The sequence below is a fragment of the Haliaeetus albicilla genome, chromosome 1, assembly GCF_947461875.1.
Source record: "Haliaeetus albicilla chromosome 1, bHalAlb1.1, whole genome shotgun sequence".
Taxonomy (NCBI): domain Eukaryota; kingdom Metazoa; phylum Chordata; class Aves; order Accipitriformes; family Accipitridae; genus Haliaeetus; species Haliaeetus albicilla.
The window spans coordinates 57,569,450-57,588,147 of NC_091483.1; the positions used below are offsets into that span (position 1 = coordinate 57,569,450).

General features: G+C 37.5%; 1 protein-coding gene across 1 annotated transcript in view; it reads left to right on the forward strand.

The window, feature by feature from the left end:
• The window catches only part of KCTD8 (potassium channel tetramerization domain containing 8), a 102,963-nt gene extending 90,841 nt beyond the window's left edge, over nucleotides 1-12,122 (forward strand). The window contains exon 2 of the mRNA XM_069790891.1: nucleotides 10,831-12,122. Coding sequence (XP_069646992.1) covers nucleotides 10,831-11,291 — 461 coding nt within the window. The 3' untranslated portion in view covers nucleotides 11,292-12,122. The remainder of the gene's footprint in view (nucleotides 1-10,830) is intronic.
• The last annotated feature ends 6,576 nt before the right edge of the window (nucleotides 12,123-18,698 follow it).

Sequence of the window (18,698 nt, forward strand, 5' to 3'; positions counted from 1 at the left end):
AGCTAAGCATGAACCTAGTTTACAGTTTGGAAATGAATGACAAGCACCTTTACCACATGCTGCCGAGATGTTACTGAAATACAAGCAATCGCGACTATTCAGTGTAGCAAATGAATTTATGGAAGAGGCATGCTTTTTATAAAAGTTGTTCTCTTTTGTCATGTATACTAATGCATTCATTTCTGAGATTTCTTTCAAGCATCAAAATTATTTTAAGTACTTACATTCTCAGATTTTGGGCAAGGGAAAAGTATCTCTATGAGTGGAGAGAGAACAAATCAACCATTCAACATGTAAAATACATTTGTGTCAAATTGCTTTCACTCTAAAATAACCAAAACCCTCCAATCTGAAGATCAAGCTCAGTCTTACTGCTACTAGTATAATATTTGTATTTTATTGCTATTGCTCTGCTGTTAGTGGAAATTAATATAGCATATGACCACCACTGAAAAAATGTGATGATGTGTCCAGATATTGCTTCAGGAAGAAAATTCTGTACTGCTTCAGTGAGTCCCATTTCTCCAAATAACTTACTTACAAAATGTGAAGCATCTGGTTGAATCTGGAAGTTTGTGTTGTCTGCTAGGAACTTGTCAGATAACTTTACAATATATTCTTTCAGCTGGGATAGAATTTTGAAATTTTACTTCTGGGATTTTGCAGAAGACCTTGCAATCTTTTTGCTAAACAATGGTCTCTTCAAGGGTAATCAGGAGGGTTGACATCTTTGGCTGCAAAGTATTGACCTAGTGATATAGTCCTGAAATGGATAAAATCTGTCATGCATCATACACAGTGGGTAGATATTGACAATATTGGTAGTTTCCTGACTTTCAGTCTTTTGATGTTGATTCAGCTTGTATCTTATCTATTCCAAACATTTCATCTTCTTCTTGTATCTCCAGCAGTGCATTAATGCAGTAGCCATCTCTAACTCCACAAAATAAAAATATCATCTTCAATATTTGACTCTGTTTGTAGTTGGATATGAAAATTACTGATCTTTCCTGTTATCTTTAGTTTATCTGCCAAGAAAAGACACTTCTCAGAATGACTTCAGAATTTTCAGATTAATATATTTAATAAAATGCTGTGGACTCTTCATTGGTTTTACTGGAATGCAACACATTGTCTATGTCAGAATTTCACTGGCTCTCTCATATTTAAGTACTGTTTTGCCTACCATGAAACCCAGTTGGAAAAGTAACAAATGAAAGGAATGTGGTTTTGTTATTTGTTCAAAACAAGATTAGGGTGAAATATCTAATGAATTCAAGTTTGACTCAGGACTATTTATTGTTTATCTTCTGTCATTCCAAGTAAGAAAAATAGTTCCCTCCCTGTATATTAATTAGTCTTTTTTGTTGTTGTTGTGAATAATGTTAATATTTAGAATACAGCTTGATTGGAAATAAGCAAAGAAATTTTCTTCATTGATTTATTTAACTTATTCTACTGTACCCTTTCTAGAAGTTAGTTTAATATCAGGTGGTAGTAAATGTGACAGAAAAATATTTTTATGTTGTTGTGTTCTCTTTTTTTCTTTTGAGACAAAGCACTTATCACTTACAGGCATGTGGTCCTAATCTGAAAGATGAATTGGTTCATTCACTTCAAGTACCACATAACCATTCACACACCATCGAGCTTAACACTATTAAAGGGTAATTTCCCCTGTGGGAGCTATGCCCAATACAGCCGCAATCTCTACACAGTGTCTTTTTATCTTTCCATGGCAGGTAAGGAGATTTAAATAAAAGGCTTCATCAAGAGTGCAATCACAGACATATTCTTCCTATTGAAATATCCATGAAACAGCAAATAAACACTCCTAAAAATCTTAATGCTCCTAAACATTACCAAGAAGACTTCAGTGTACACATCCTACATTGAAATTTTGTGTTGGAATCAAAGCATATGAGATGCCTCATGGGCTTGGCAGTAGAGGACAGGAAGTATTATGGGAAAATTTGCATTTCCTATTAAATTCTGAATGTAGTAAAATGTTTCAGAATAATCAAGGAGTATTTTGCCTTCATCTCTCATAATCACCATGATTTTTTTTTTAAATTTCTCTTCGTTTCTTTAGTTTGTCTACAATGACTCATTGAACATCCTATTATTATAAGTTCCATATTCTAGCAAAGATGATAATTAAATCTACAGTGAGGTTTTCTTTAGAACATAGTGTTTTCACATGTTCTTGCTCAAATATTTGGGGGCTAAAGTATTATCTGCAATAATTTTGCTTGGTTTTACCCGAAGATGAATTTTCCAGGGATGCCAATAAAAATATGCTTTCTGAGTAAAGTACTGAAAAGTTATAGAAATCTTTCTAACTCCCCCCCTTTTTTTTTTCTGTAAGAAGAGACAGTATTTTTTCACCCTTTCTGCTTTCACCATTAAATTGCTTTCCTTCTAAGATCTTTTTTTTGGATTCACACTAGAATGAACAGGCTTTATTTTTGAATTAATTTTTTGTAACTTAAGGTCACAGAGTGTGTTGTCTTTGACTTGAATGGGGTCAACATTTAAGTCTAAAACTTTTTTTAAATTAATGCAGTTTTGGACCCAGACTCACAGCTCAGAATCAGCTTGTTAGTGAAGCCAAAGCAATTTACATGCCCTGTAGATACGAATTTGAAGCTTTGCCAGAACATAGGGCATATTTACAAAACTGTTTTGATAAAATGTGAGTAACCTAAGTGCTATTCTTCATGTCAGGAAAGCCCTGCTGAGATTTGCAAGACCTCTCTGTGGCAGTCTCATCTGCAAGCCAACTTGCTTGGCTTTCTTAAATCACATAAAATTCAGGTTCTGCTCAAAGTACTGAAGTTGATATGTCAACAGTGCTGGCCTTTTACCCAAGAGTTCAGGGCTTAGCACATTAATAAATCAAAGCCTCCCAGAAACTAATTCTCTCTTGTGCCTGAGGGAAGTTAACTCACTTCTTCCAAATGAGTATGGTACCCTGAAGTAATCAAAGGCGAAAGGAACATTCTCTTCATTTTACTGAAGCTATTCTACTTTGCATTGACTAAAGCCAAGCCTCAGCTGGGTCAAAGAACATGAAAGTGTGAGCATTTGGCTATCCATAGCAATTCGTCACCCATCTGAAAGGAGGAAGAAAATAGGTTATGCTGAATTTCAATCCTCCTTTCTGAAAAATACTTCACTGTTATATACTAAGCATTCTTTGGATCAGGTCTTTAATCCAAAAGTGGTTTGAAATTTTTACCAGATGAGACCCAAATTGGAAACTGAATATATATTTTTTTTTTTACTTGAAGCAGTTTGAAACCACACAGCATAACAACTCCCACACAAAGTTTCGTTCCACTGAAATCTCTACACTGAACTCTTCAATTTTTCCCATAAGTGCAAGCTGTCAAGAGCAGAGCTTGTCAAGAGCACTTAGATATGTCTCACTATATATATATGTAGTTATTAGTATTGTTTGCTTGGGATGTTCATGATGGATAAAATTCATCCAAAGGCAGAGGAACAGCTAAGGACTGTGTGCCACTTAATTCCTGTATAGGCCTGCATATTAGCCTTAAAATAGAAATTAAGTGGGGCATGGCCTTCCCTCCTCCCACCCCCAAACAGGACTAAGTTAGATGTAAATTGCAATACCTAAAATAAGTAGAAAATTTTCCTTGACAAACTGTATGGAGTTAAAAAAAAAAGCACATAAAGTCCCACTGCTAAATCCAAGCATTCGATTTAGCTTGATTTTGTAGTGCATTAAAGAGAACAGAGTGCAGTGGTCAGGAAGTCCCTTGTAAATTTGCCTGCCATAAAGCTAGTTTTAACCTACAGCTCTAGTGGTAAGAGGCAAGCTGAATCCCTTGCTGGTCTCAGGGAGTGAATTGCTGTGTTGAGCTGGGCTCTCAGAACAGGATTTTCTTCTAAAACTGGAAATATCATTAATATGCCACAGAAAATGTCAGGGGTTTAGAGCTATCCTTTTATAGCTCTTAAAAATAATCTTTTTTAAAAATAAAATCAAAGTGAAATTAGACATAAAAGATAATCATTTACCATTGAAGTGTGATATTAAGTACTCAAAAGTCTGGTAATGAAAATGTTCCCACAGTAGCCATAACCTGTCATCAGATTTCACAGGTGATTTCTCTCTAAGCATTCAGTTTAGTGTAATACTTTGAATGTTGGTGAAAGGTAATAAAAAACCCTAGATATGCAAGATGGTAAGTCCATCATAATGTGAGATTTGATGAGTATTTTTTCTATGATTGTATATTAATTGCAGTTAATTTTACTTAGTTTCTTAAAATTAAATCATAAAACACAATAAGATTAATCTTATATTCACTCTGAATATAATGTAATTTTGAGATAGTAGGCAGAGGGAAAGTTCATTCAGGGGTTTAACATAGCTGTGTACCAGACTGAAGGTCCTGTGTAGCCTATAAAAATAAGGACTTTTCCCTATGCAAAACAATGTGAAAAAAAATTGCATTTCATGCAAAATCATGTGCAAATCACATACTGCCAATGTTCTCAAGTGTGCAAAAATAATGAATCAACTGCGAATAGTATTGTTGGATTAGATATAATTTCTTCTACAGATACAAATAAAAATAACTTTTGTTCTCTTTGCTATTGTCTTTCTGAGCCACCCAATATAATTAGTCAGTTTAAAAACTTGTTGCCCTCCTGTTTTCATTTTTTATGAAATCAGTTAAAAACATAGAATTTTTTTACTGCATCAGGTTTTTTTACATCCTAATTTTATTAACAATTTTTGCTGCAATGTTTTTAAGATACATTCTCAATAAATATAAAGTATTGGTTAAAAATATTTTGCTTATGCAGGAGTTAGTTCCATTTATAGCTATACTAGTTCAAAGGAACCCTTAATTGGATTATTTGATTAATTCAATATACTATATCTAGTAGAACTGGGGTTTTTTTTAAAAAAAGTACTATTGAAGAAACAGAAAATTATGAAGATAAAATATCCCCCAGAACTTTATTTTCATTAGAATTACATCATAGAAAAACTCAAGACTTTGGGTTTGTTGGTTTAGGTTTTTTTTAAAATTGGATTAGTTTTTTATTTAAATCAACAAACAGGCTTAATTTTGTAGCACTGGCAAGGGGATTGATAAAACTCAGATAATTTCATTTTTTTCATGTAAATTTTCTGGAACAGTAAAAGATAGCATCTCTTTAACAGATTCCATTCTTCTTGATTGAGGTACTCATACTGAACACATTTAAAGTGTTGGTTATGTATTGTTTCCAAATGACCATTTTTATATCAGTATCAACTCGTCTACATGTCTTACATCCAGCTATAACTGTTGTACTGCAGAGCTAAGGTTTTCCGTTCTTCATGTCAATACAGTACTTATTAAAATAGCTAACCACAGCAATCTATGCATATGTTCACAACTTCTTTTACATTCCACAGTAAAAATAAACTGATTTACAAACAAACAAATGATCTTTGAGACACTGTAGGAATAAAGTAGCTGCGTGAGGAAGAAGTTAATGCATGCATCTACCACTGCACATACAATGAACTGGGCATTTGACCTACAAAGAGAGAGAGGAGAATCATAGAATCATTGAGTAGTTTGGGTTGGAAGGGACCTTTGAAGGTCATCTAGTCCAAACCCCCCTGCAATGAGCAGGGACATCTTCAACTAGATCAGGTTGCTCAGAGCCCCAGCCAACCTGACCTTGAATGTTTCCAGGGATGGGGCATCTACCACCTCTCTGGGCAGCCTGTTCCAGTGTTTCACCACCCTCATTGTAAAAAATGTCTTCCTTATATCTAGTCTAAATCTACCCTCTTTTAGTTTAAAACCATTACCCCTTGTCCTATCACAGCAGACCCTACTAAAAAGTCCGTCCCCATCTTTCTTATAAGCCCTCTTTAAGTGCTGAAAGGCTGCAATAACATCTCCCTGGAGCCTTCTCTTCTCCAGGCTGAACAACCCCAACTCTCTCAGCCTGTCCTCATAGGAGAGGTGTGATCATTTTTGTGGCCCTCCTCTGGACCCACTCTAATAGGTCCTTGTCTTTCCTGTAGTGAGGACCCCAGAGCTGGATGCAGTACTCCAGGTGGGGTCTCACCAGAGCAGAGCAGAGGGGCAGAATCACCTCCCTCAAACTGCTGGCCACGCTTCTCTTGATGCAGCCGATGATACAGTTGACTTTCTGGGCTGAGAGCACACATTGCCAGCTCATGCCCAGTTTTTCATCTGCCAGTACACCCAAGTCCTTCTCTGCAGGGCTGCTCTCAATCCCTTCATCCCCCAGCCTGTACTGATACCAGGGGTTGCCCCAACCCATGTGCAGGATCTTGCACTTGGCCTTGTGCATGAGGTTCACGTGGGCCCACTTCTTGAGCTTGTCCAGGCCCCTCTGGATGGCATCCCATCCCTCAGACACGTCAACTGCACCACTCAGCTTGGTGTCATCTGCAAACTTTCTGAGGGTACACTCAATCCCACTGTCCATGTCATTGATGAAGATATTGAACAGTACTGTTCCCAGTACTGACTCCTGAGGGACACCACTTGTCACCAATCTCCATCTGGACATTGTGCTCTTGACCATTACCCTCTGGATGTGACTATCCAACCAATTCCTCATCCACAGAACAGTCCATCTATCAAATCCATCTCTCTCCAATTGAGAGAGAAGGATGTTGTGGGGGACTGTGTCAAATCCCTTACAGAAATCCAGATAGATGACACCCGTAGCTTCTCCCTTGTCTACAGAGGTAGTAGACCATCCTAGAATGCCACTAGGTTGGTCAGGCAGGACTCTACCCCTGGTGAAGCCAGTTTATGGAGCAGTCAGGTGAACTGGATTTGAATATGATTTCCTCTATTTTAAGCCTGTTGTATTAGTATTTAAGAAAATAAGTGTACACAAAAACTGAAATACAGATAAGCAGAATATAATTATTTTATGCTTTTTATGCTTTTAAAGTTTCCAGTGTGGTATTTTTCTCTGTTGCAGGAGACAGAGCTAAATAAATCATCAAATAGCTATTCTGACTGCACTTTATGCATATCCACAAGCAATTTAGACCTATCTAAGGTTTATTTGACTTCCAGAAGTATGTGGTTACAATTTTCAACAAATAGTTATTGGCCAGTGGATGGTTTGCTGTTGTATTTGTCATGTTCTGTTCCTGACTGGAGCTCTGTTCCTCAGTTACTGTTTGACAGGAAATTCAGAGAGGACTTCTTCTGGTTTCTGTTTTGATTTTATAACTGCTAGAAGCAGATTTTCACTGCAGAGAATTAGGTTTATAAGTTTCTAGTTCATTTTCCATGAATATTTTGTAGCAATTGCTTGAAAGCGATTCTTCTATCAGTTAGTTCTGCCAGGAAATGTTGGCTAAAATGTGTGCAGAGCAACATAGATGAGGAATAAATACAGTCAAAGTAAATGTAATGTGCCTTCCTGATTAGAGAAATGTGTTTGAGGTACTCTCTCAAGTGTACTAGACTTGGGAGTCTAGTAGCCACTGTAACAGAGGTGGTGAGTAAGCCCCGGTAAAGGGCAAGCTCATTTTCTAAGAGAGGCAGAGCCATTTAAGAGCAGTAAAGGAAAAAGAAGTGGGAAGTTTAGTGTCTACTTGAACTGCCTGGAGGAGAACTGTTACCTGGGAGGTGTTCAGAGAACTGGGCAGTAGACAGGGCAACTGGACATAGCTGGGTAGAGAAGAATGAGTTGGAGAGGACCAAGATGCAGTGACTCACTTCCAGCTTCTCTAAGTTGGGGAACCAGCAGCAGGTGGGAGATCCTACAAAGGGCAGGAGCAGGAGGGACAGGTTGAGTTTTTTAGTGTTACGTGTGACTTGGCAGTGTTAGGTTAACGGTTAGACTTGATGATCTTAAAGGTCTTTCCCAACCTAAATGATTCTATGTGCATGGTGGAGCAAATACACTTTCTCTGAGTTTTTAAGATCTATTCTGCACTCCTGGAAAGTAAGTAGTTTGAGGCAGACTGAGCTATTTTAAGGTCTTTGGTGTTATTCTGGTAGGGCTGAGAATGTGGAAACAGCATCCCATCACACAATCCCAGCCACAAATGAGTGTGCCAGCATACAGGGCAATAAGGAGATGTTTTCCGAATTAGAGATGTAGCTAAATTTATCTGATAATCCCTAATGTTGAAAATTAAACAAATCACTTTTGAGGATTCTTTCATATGTATTTATAAATTCTTTTTGGGTTCCAGCAGGTGGAAAATATTGTGAGAAAAACCTCCCCTCTAGCAGAACTGTTGCTTCTGTTAATAACACACTACTGAGAAAGAAGTGCAGGAGCATATAAAGAATTCTTTGTGAGGGAGGATTTGTTAATTTTTAAAAGGAGAGGTGTGGGAGAAACCTGTGTTTGAAGTCATTGTGAATTTAGGCAATTCAGTGAAGCATACAGGGCTCAGTGCTGTAAGGAACTGAACCTCAGGGCTGTGATCCAAAAAAGCATTTAAATACCTGCCTATTGTCAGGCTCCTGAATAATCTTGTAGCAGGAAATGGAATTTGTTATATTCTTGAAGGTGTATTTCAGTGCTTTTATGTAATAGATCCTTAGTATGTTGCCAGTTTGAGCCCTTGAGAAGCAAGGAGTACCAATAAGGAAGTAAGTATAAAAATAGACCAGCTAGAAATAATATCTTGATTTATGAAGTTACAGCCAAAAAAAAAAAAAATGGGCAGGAAAGACAGAGTTGAAGACTACAGGGTGTTGCTAACAGAAAACTGTAGTTTCTTAGTCATAGACTGTGTTGTTAGATTTGAAGGAGCTAAGATTTTAAACTAGATTAGATATTGATGTTAATCATGTTATTGAAAATCAGAGTAACAATACTGAAATCACTATCTGATTAACTACTCAGTTTTATAATCACATGCTGCAAAATCAGAGTAATTCCATAACGCCAGCTGATTCTCGATTTAGCATATTCATATAATGGTTTGAGGTATGAAATGAAATGCCAGATACAACAATAGAAGGAAGGCATGTAAATCTATTTAAGAAGGTGAACTTATTTCTGGAAGAGAAAGAGGAGGAAAATCACTGCAGCCATGTGCTAAATATTTCGGTTGAATATAATGAAGTAGAAAATCATTTGTGTTTTTCACTCTGAATAATGTAAGTACAAGCCCTGATGGATTGTTGTCTCTCCTCTTTGGATCTTGGTTATTCATGGGTTTCTCTAGACAGACTACAGAAATGTGACATAGCATCCTGGGATGCTGGCTAAAACAAAAGAAAAGCAGGTTGTTGAATGCTGTTGTTGTTAGATTACTATTTATTTGCTTCTGTGTTTTGCTTTGTTTTGTTTTCCCCTGTGTCTCATATAAAATACTGCAATCTTCTTAGATTCCTTTGAATCATAGAACTGCAGTCAGAAAGACACTAGAGTGTTCATATTGCTCCTGCATTCTTTGTAATTGTAATTATATTTCTAATTTGTAATACTGAAAAACAGAATGCTAGGTGACTCAAAAATCTTCTTGCAGCTCTGTCCCAGTAACTCAAGGTTGAGCTGTCATACCCTGAGTTTTGGTACTGACAAAGGCAGTTAACTGGTGCTGGTGGTGTTTGGGTAAACTGTAAGGATAATCTAGTTTTTGTAAGATATTTGGATACCTAAACTATTTGGACACTTTCAGGGTTTGTAGCAGACACACAACTGCCACTGAAGCCCCAGTCTACATTTTCATTTAGATGTTTCAACATCTTTGAAATTTTTCTCTTTGGTCTGATCCAATGCCTCTTGAACTCTGTAGATATTTCTGTGAGCTTTAGATAGTGTCTAAATTAAGATCATGATGTTTATATGATGTCAGCATAGCATCATTTCACTTCACAGCTGGAGTTTTGAAATAAGGCTTCAGAAATTAAAATGCTTGCACAGATTTAGTGGCTACCACTTAATTTTCGCATTCATATTCTGCTTAAGACTTCAAAGCAAAAGTGATATCTGGAGAGAATAACAGCCTAGATCTGATTTTTAGGCGTGTGAAGTGCTGAGCAGTGCCTGCTGATAGGCCATCAGGCCGCTCTCCCTGCCATTGCAGAGTGCCTCTTTCCCGATAACTTCATAACCTCCTTTTCCCTGCCAGATTGTGCTGTAAGAGGTGTACAGCTGAATTCTGAGCTGGCACGGAGGCAAGTCTGGGACAATAACTGACACTAAGCAGTTCAGCGAAATCACCACAGGATAAAAAAAAAGGAAAAAAAGCCTAAAGACTCTGTCTGTAGTGAGTGAGCTCTCTGTTGTTCTAGGATTAATACTCCTTTTTTTGTCCAGGGCTTCTGCAGAGTTGACCTCTGCAAAGCATAGTATCAGTAGCCTCTTCTGAAAAGGTGAGTTAAGAGCTTCCAAAAAAAAAATCGAAGCCCTTGGAATATTTTTATTTAGGCAAAGAGTTTGCAAATTGTATGGTAGTATTTTCCTAACGCTACAAAATCTAATTTCTCATAATAAACTTCTTGGGGTGTAATAGCAAGCTAGCTCATTTAAACCTGCCTGCAGGGATTTCCGGTACAGATAATCTGTGAGCATTTTGCACGTTTCCTTACCTGGATTCTTAGCCAGGCAGTGTAGTTATTCTTGCTGTAAACATTTTTAGGAGTGAGAATTTTGAGGACCAGACCTTCAACTTGTGTACCAGTCTGGTATAGCTCTTTTGACTACAAGGAGCTGCCACCAATTTATGCCACCCGAGACCCTGAGTCACGTTTTTCTAAATGCTGTCTGATCAGTTTTCTCTGTAAACCAGTGCTTGCTTAATACTTTTTCTCTCCTGACTTGTACTAGGGCCCCCCCAGCGAACCGTTTCCCCCAAACAAGACCACGAAGAAAGGAAGCACGACAAAGTCTTGGACAAGGGCAGTGAAAGCGGGACTTCCTGTAACGAGTTGTCCACCTCGAGCTGTGACAGCCACTCGGAAGCGAGCACTCCTCAAGAAAATGCCACCAGCACTCAGCCATCCACAGCCCACCAGCCAAATACTCTGACTTTGGATCGTCCGTCTAAGAAGGCCCCAGTGCAGTGGATGCCACCACCAGACAAACGCAGGAACAGTGAACTCTTTCAAACTCTCATTAGCAAGTCCAGAGAAACAAATCTTTCCAAAAAGAAGGTATGTGAGAAGCTGAGTGTTGAGGAAGAAATGAGAAAATGTATCCAAGATTTTAAAAAAATCCACATTCCAGATTATTTTCCAGAGCGCAAACGTCCCTGGCAGTCTGAACTCTTGCAGAAATATGGGTTATAGTAACCAACACTTTCATGACGTATCTCTGGGGCATTTGATGTTTATTAAGTTGCCACTAACTTACTGATGTCCTCCTCCTGGCCAACTCTGCCACCAGAGCTGTTCCTGCTGCTTATTTCTTTCTGTGAACAGTGGATGTTGGGTAGTACATGGTTTCTTTAAAAATATATATAAAAAGATAGACATTTAAAAAATACAAAAGGCATCTCATCTAAACCACCTCATAATAGCAAAGAAAAAAGTGCATGGTCAAGAAAGACGGTTTTCGAACCGTAGTCAGTTGAGCTTCATTATCGTTTTGGAACTTACCGAATAAAAATCTCGATCATCAGTTAATGCCTCGTTTTATGTCACCAATAAAAATGACTCAGACTTGCTATGGATGAAGAGAAACAGGGTTTAAAATTCGATTGAACTGGTTTCAGAACTAATTCCCAATGTTCTTTCAATGTTAATGCAATAAAGCAAATACCTATTTTGCATGAGCACAATGTTACAAATAAATCACACAAGAACAAGAGGTTGTCTGTTGCTTGGAGAATTATTTGTTTGATACCAAGCCTATAAACGTAAAACGTTTAAGGGATTGAATTTACTTTGTTCTGGATCTGTGATTTTTTTGTGTGTACAGTGTTCTGTATGTAAGGATGGTGTAAATATGCCTTATACTGTTTTATTATTGCACCAACAACGTTCCTCTATTAGTGCTTGTCAGGATTATTTCTGTGAAATGCAAACTTATGGCAGATTGTGAAAACTGGTTTGGTGGTCTGAAAGTTTCTGTTATGTTAGTCGCTAAAATTGGAGAAAAATAAAAGAGACTTTAATGTATTTATTAAAAGAACCGTCTGGTAGATTTTCTTGGCTATTGTTATCTCCTCTTTTTTAAAAAAATAGAATCAAGCAAATTGTTACTTTTTGTTGAATGTTTTCATAACTACTCTGCTGACAAAAAAACCAAAACCCCAAACAAAAAACAGGTTTCAAGATGGAGTGAAAAGTATTTAGGGTAGTGGCATTTAATTGGAACCACCATACAGACTTTCCAAGAGGAAGAGAGTTACGCTAAGAAGCAGCGGGGAATGAACTAAAAAACTGAGTGGTTTTACTAACAGAGCAGAAAGCAGTTCCAATCTGACAAGTTCACAAAAATCAGCTTAGAAGTAGAAGATTTAAAATGCCACAGAAGAGTGCGCTACATTTACAAATGAAAAGTTTTCTATGAATAGTCAACTCTATATGACAAACTTATTTTCTCAGCCCAGATACAGGAAAATCAATACCTTTCTCATTACAACACCACCAAGACAACAACTGTGGTTCAGACAGCCATAGCTGGAATGGGTAAGGACTGCTGGAGTTTGCAAAAGAGCTGCTGAGTTCTTACAGACTTGAAATTATTACTGCATGCACACACACAAACATACATATACACCTTCAGAAGGGTTCATCCCCACATGTATTCTGTAGCAGGAACTGTACGACTGTGTCAGAAGAGATGTTTTACATCTGATGGTAATTTTAACTGGTTTAGCTAAAGTAAAGAGGACTTGTGTTGTAATTTTCCAGGGTTATTGCTAATGCCTGTATTACTTTTCAGTCCCCTAACAGGCTACTTTAAGACTGCATACTTTTGATAGTAGTAGCTCAGCAATTTCATTCACTTTTTTTTTTTTTTAAACCTATTTGGACCTAGCTACTCTCCTATTCAGTTAGTCAGCTGGGTCTGACATTTCATCTTTTCACATCTTTATAACTCGAAAGAGCATACCTGGAATAAGTCTGGTCTGAACTATGCAGTCCAGTGTGAAATCATTTGGCTTCTCAGCTCTGCCCTTATGTTCCTTGCTTGCTTCTTTCTCTAGGGTCCAAAAGACCCATTCCTTCTTTTGAAAGATTCTTGCTTCTTAGACATGTTTAGCATTTGCTTTCTCTCTTTTTTTTAATCTTTGGCTTCCTAGTCTTTACCTGATGAAATTTCCAGCTATTTAACCATGACTTACTAACCTCCGGTGGATACAATTCTGGTTTTATTTAGTCTAAAGTTAGACTGTTATTGAGAGCTTTTAAAAATCTCACATGGAGATTTCTTCTAGCCTTTTGAATCTGTCTTCATTGCACTTCTCACACCTTATGCTGTTTTCTGTTACCTTTGTTTAGGCTAAGTTTCCATCTGAGATGATATGTTTTAGGTTCAGACAGCATCCTGAACCTTCCCATTAAACCTTGCCATTGAGTTTGGAGGTTTGTTTTGCCTTTCTAGTTATTCTCAGTACTACAGGCAGTACCTGCCTGAGGTATGTTTAGGTGATTGTTTCACCTGTCCATTCATTTTAATTTGTCCGTATATAGACATTTTTATGAGCTTTTTAATTTTTTTTTTAACATGCTACCTAAAATTTCTCAGAACATTTTTAATTCATTCTTGAGGAGAACAGAATATTGTCTTAATACATATCTTAACACATGAGCAGCGTAAGGTTTTTGATAACCTTAACCACTTTCCATGTGTTCACAAGGCATGTGAGTGATGTGGCAGATAAACTACATTGCTGTTACGTAGCAACCACACCGGCATCTTGAGATGAAGGGTTTGGGGTTTGGAATTGCACAGTGTACACTGTCCTCCTTCTTTCAGAGTGAAAAATTGGGATGTGTTATAGTTGGAGAGAGAGTAGGAGAAAACAACAGCTCCTGTGAATCCTTCGGTCATATTCTCTAATTCCCATCAGCCAGTTACAGCTCCAACCCTATCTATATGGTTATTAATCTACAGTTTTCAGATTCCAGCCTGTAATTAGGGAGAAAGCAAGCTGAGATGTTTGGTGGGAGAGAGGAGCTTGTGGGCGGTTAGATGGCTAAGGCTGGTAGGAAATTCCCAGGTGTTACAAGAGAATTGTGTGTTAGAAGTACATGGGGGGTTTGATTGCTTCCCTTTGTCTTCCGTTTTTCTTACTTTTCTACGATAGCTGCTTTGTCTTTTTCCATTTCAGTCGTCTTTTTCTCTTTTTTTCCTGTTACACACAGGAATAGTCTACTGTGGAAATCTGTGCCTTTTATTGGACTTCAGTGGAGGTGGTCAGTATGTTAAAATTCTACTCCATATGAAGGTTATGGTTTTAAAACATAATGTTTTTCTGGAAGGGAAAGAAGGATCAAAAGACTGACATTTCTTAATCTTAAATTTTAAAAGGAATGTAAATAATAAATAAAGTTTTTATTTTTCTTCAATATTTCAATTACGATTTTTATATTAATTTCAAGTTTTATAGGGTTATGTTTTACAGTTATAATTATGACATATTTAGTTTAGTGTCATTAAAGACCAAGTAGCTTTTAGTCAGCAGTTGCTGTTATAAATTGTAATTGATAATTGTTTTCATAAAATATATTTTAAAAAAATTTGAAAAGATAAAATACAAAGAAGAAATATAACATGTAAATGAAGCATATTTCTGGAAGGAAAGTAATTCCCATTAAAAAAAAATGAATTATTTCTTTTTCAGAATGTTTTTCTAAATCCACACAATCCCTTAAATCATGGTCACATTGGGAATTCAACATGGAATACATATCCCTTTATGTTTTTCAGCCAAGTTTAATTCTTAATTTTTAATGTGTTCAGCAATATAGAAAGCTATATTCTAGATTATTTTTAAAGATTTGGTGCCGATAAAAATAAAACAAATCTTCCTTCACAAGTAGTCTCCCAGTTAAGCTGTTATTTCACAAGAGTTATCATTGCTCATGTTTATTCACTATAAAAGTTAATTTTAAGACCTCGTAATGGATGTTATGTTTGCCAGTTTTTATATACTTTATTGTTCTAACTGAACAGATGGGGACTAGAGATACAGTTTTGCCATACAATGATGTTTACACCTTTAAAATATGCGAACAAAGATCAGAATTATATGGTGGACTAATTAGTCTATTGCTGAAGGAATATTTCTGAGCCCTTCTTCCGCTAACAAAAGTTACAAGTCTTAGAATAATTGAAATTAATTTTGAAATAGAATTTTAGAATTCGCTTTGATTCACTTTGAATAAATTTTTCAAATGCTAAATTGTATAAAAAGCATCATTTTGTGGCCTTCTTTTAAAAAAAAAGTGCTATGCAAAATCATTTGACTTGCTAATGCTGTCTTTGTTCAAGTAATGATATTCAAAAATATACTTCCTCCTGGAGGTGGAAAACCCAATTTAGTATACTTAGTAATGAGAGGGCAATGTTGGGTTCCCTCTATGAGTGACTCATGTCCTGAACCAAGCTTTTTGGGATGCTCAGAAATTCTTGAGAAACCTCTAGCTTTTTGCAGGATGACACCACTGGTATGGCTCACCTCAAAAATAGGATTCACACATTACTTCAGCTTACATATTGTAGGCCATCAAGTAGTTTCTTCTTTTCCAGGATCTGTTATCTAGAAGTAATTTTCAACCTGTTTCATGTTTTCCGCTCTACCCCTCTCTTTTCCATTGTTACTATGGACATTCATACAATCACTTTTATTTAAGAGTTTATCTGTGCCTTGCTTGAAGACACATGTCCAAATTCAGAAGGGACTACTGTAGTGTTCACACTGGAAAATGATGGGGGAAGCTGGGCACACTGGGAATGTTACTGGTTTGAATAACCTTTAGCACTGCTGGCAAGAGGACGCCATAAAGCACAAGCTGGAAGGCAAAATCACGTCGCCCTACAGCTCATGCTCTCTTTCAGACTGTCAGGCACCAGCTACCTTTGGCGGAGTCCAGTCATCCAACGAAGCGAGCCATAAAGACATTATTCACTGATAAATGAGCTGCTGATGCTGTCAGCATCCAGGTTGCCATCCACGCCTGCTGTGCATGGTATTGCAGCTAAATCTGTAATCCCAGTTCAGATGTGGTAATGCTGGGTTGCACGAGGCTGGTGCAGGTAAGAGCTGTAAGAGCTACTACTCACACAGCATGTCCGTTCATGGAGAGATACTATTTATGGCAGGCTGCTGTAGTGGATACCTGCCTTCACAGAGGTACACCCTGCATCACTGTATCTGAACTGGGACCGTTGTTTTATTCTGCTGGATCACCACTGTTTACACAGAAAGCAGCTGTCCTGTGGGACCAAATCCTGGTGTCCTTACATGTAGATGCCCAGCAGAAGATGCAGATCTGTGCTGCTGTAACACACTGTTCCGTCTTTGAAACCAGGCTCGTGACAGTGTGAAATGGGGTGCTGAGAAACCAGAGTACAAATGGTGCCCAGAAGAGAAACTCAGCACTGACTGTGGTCCCATCTGTTTGGAGCCTGGCACCCTGGCAATCCTCAGCTGCAGGCATTAGGTTGTGTAAGACACATTGGGGAGCAGCACAAATGGAGTGAGTGCAGTTAATGAAGAATATAAAAGAATAAATATTTGGGAATTTTCTCCTCCCCTAAGGGTTCCTCCTCTTCTTGCTGGGCCATCTCTTCTCCTCAGATAATAAGAAAGGAAAAGGGATTGTGAAAAACAATAATAGAGCAGATGGAGGTAGTGGAAATTTCTGTGTCTTTCTGTTGTATTGCCTTTTAAAATTCCTCTATTTCTTCCCAATGTTACTTTATGTTCCTTTATATACAGGAAAAGGGAACACAGAAATAGCTTGATGGGATTAGTTCTGAGATCCTGGATCATATAATCTTTCATACACATAGTAGTTGAAGTTCTAGTATTAAGCATGCTAAGTGTTTCAATTACAATGCAGTGTAATTTTTAGCAAGAAGTCACTCAAGAACAGATGATTACCAGAAACAAGAAGTAAATTAAATTAACATAAAAGGAGGGGAGATCACAAATAGGCAATAAATAATCTTTCCAGATTCTGAAGCAATACTTAATGCTGAAATATTATCACTTTATCTACTATCTGCTTAACATCCATGCAATTCATTAATTTAATATTGGTCAATTCATAATGTGCCCAAAGCTTAGATTCCTCATGATAGATTTCTGAAAGATTGTTTTCTTCATAAATGTATACTGTACATCTTAAATGTAAATTTTGACAGCAGGCAACACCTGATGGAATACTTCTCATCCCTACTGGATTGCTAGTTTGGCCTAGGATGAAGTGTGGACACCATCAATCAATGACCCTAAAAAGCTTTTATTCTGTTTCTCTTCCTATTTAGGTGAATTTTATGTTCCATGTGGTGTCATTTTTCTGTGGACGGTAGCATTAGATTCAATGCAGCACAAAACAGTCACTGACACTTTGGCCCTCAATTGTTCTGATTTATACCTACCCTTGATTTAAATTACATTAGTAAGCTTCTGACATCAGCAGATGAGATGACTGCTGAGTGATTGAACACCTGCCATACAGTCGAGAAACGAGTTTAGAGAAGATAGGGTTAAAGGAGTCCTCTGTGCCACTGTGGATTTGGAGGCATCCCAAAGGGTTAGAAGCCCCAGCCCCTCCAGGACATGACATGTGGTGCTTCCATCTCTGGACAGGGAGGGACAGGGAGCCCTCGCGTACCCTTCCCCAAGGGAAAGCTTGGTTTCACCATCTCGCAGAACTAAGCCTAGTCTTTGAGAAAAAGCAGTTGCTTTTTCAACAGGTTTTATGATGCTAGACCCGAATGTCCTCGTGGAAAAATTAAGCAGTGCCCTCTTGGTCCCTGAAGAGAAAGTAGGCTTGGCTTCTATTTTTGTGACTACAGTCACTAAATTTATGTGAATAATTACCTGGAACTTCCCTGGCAAGTGCAGGTCTGTCTTTTCAAACATGTCTTCTTACTCTCCTTGAACTTCTTCCAACTGTTCAATACTCTTTTGGAAAAGATACCCGCAAATGCACATATTCTAGTTTTGGTCAGTAATGGAAGGACAGAGGTAGAAAAAAAGGTTATTCCCTTCCTGTACTGTGATGGGATGTTTCCATACATAGAATTCATTATTGCATGCTCTTTTTTACTGCCTCCTTATATTGCAAAGTTATGTCACTTTTCTTGACTTTTTTTTTTTTCCTCCTTTTTTTTAACATTTCTTTCTCCTGGTTACTTGAGCCCTCTGGAAATACACAGCATAGACTTTCAGTTATTTCTAACCAGACCACTTTCTTCAAGGGTTCAGTCACATTTTACCTTTCTCTATGTTTCTAATTACTTATGAGTCTTTCCTTTCTTTCTTTTTTAACTGAATTTCATGAACATCCCACTTACTTTATCTTAGATAATTAGAGAAGATGGCAAATAAAACATATGAGAGAGATTTTCAAAGAGAGAGCCCCAATTCCCTGTGGCATTTACTGAGACTTGGGCACGTAACTTTTTTTTTCCCTGTCTCTGAAAAACTCATGTTATCTCTGCAGTGATCTCTATGCCCTTCCCCTCATCTCAATAGGACTTGTCAATCATTTTTAACTGCAGCTTCCCAC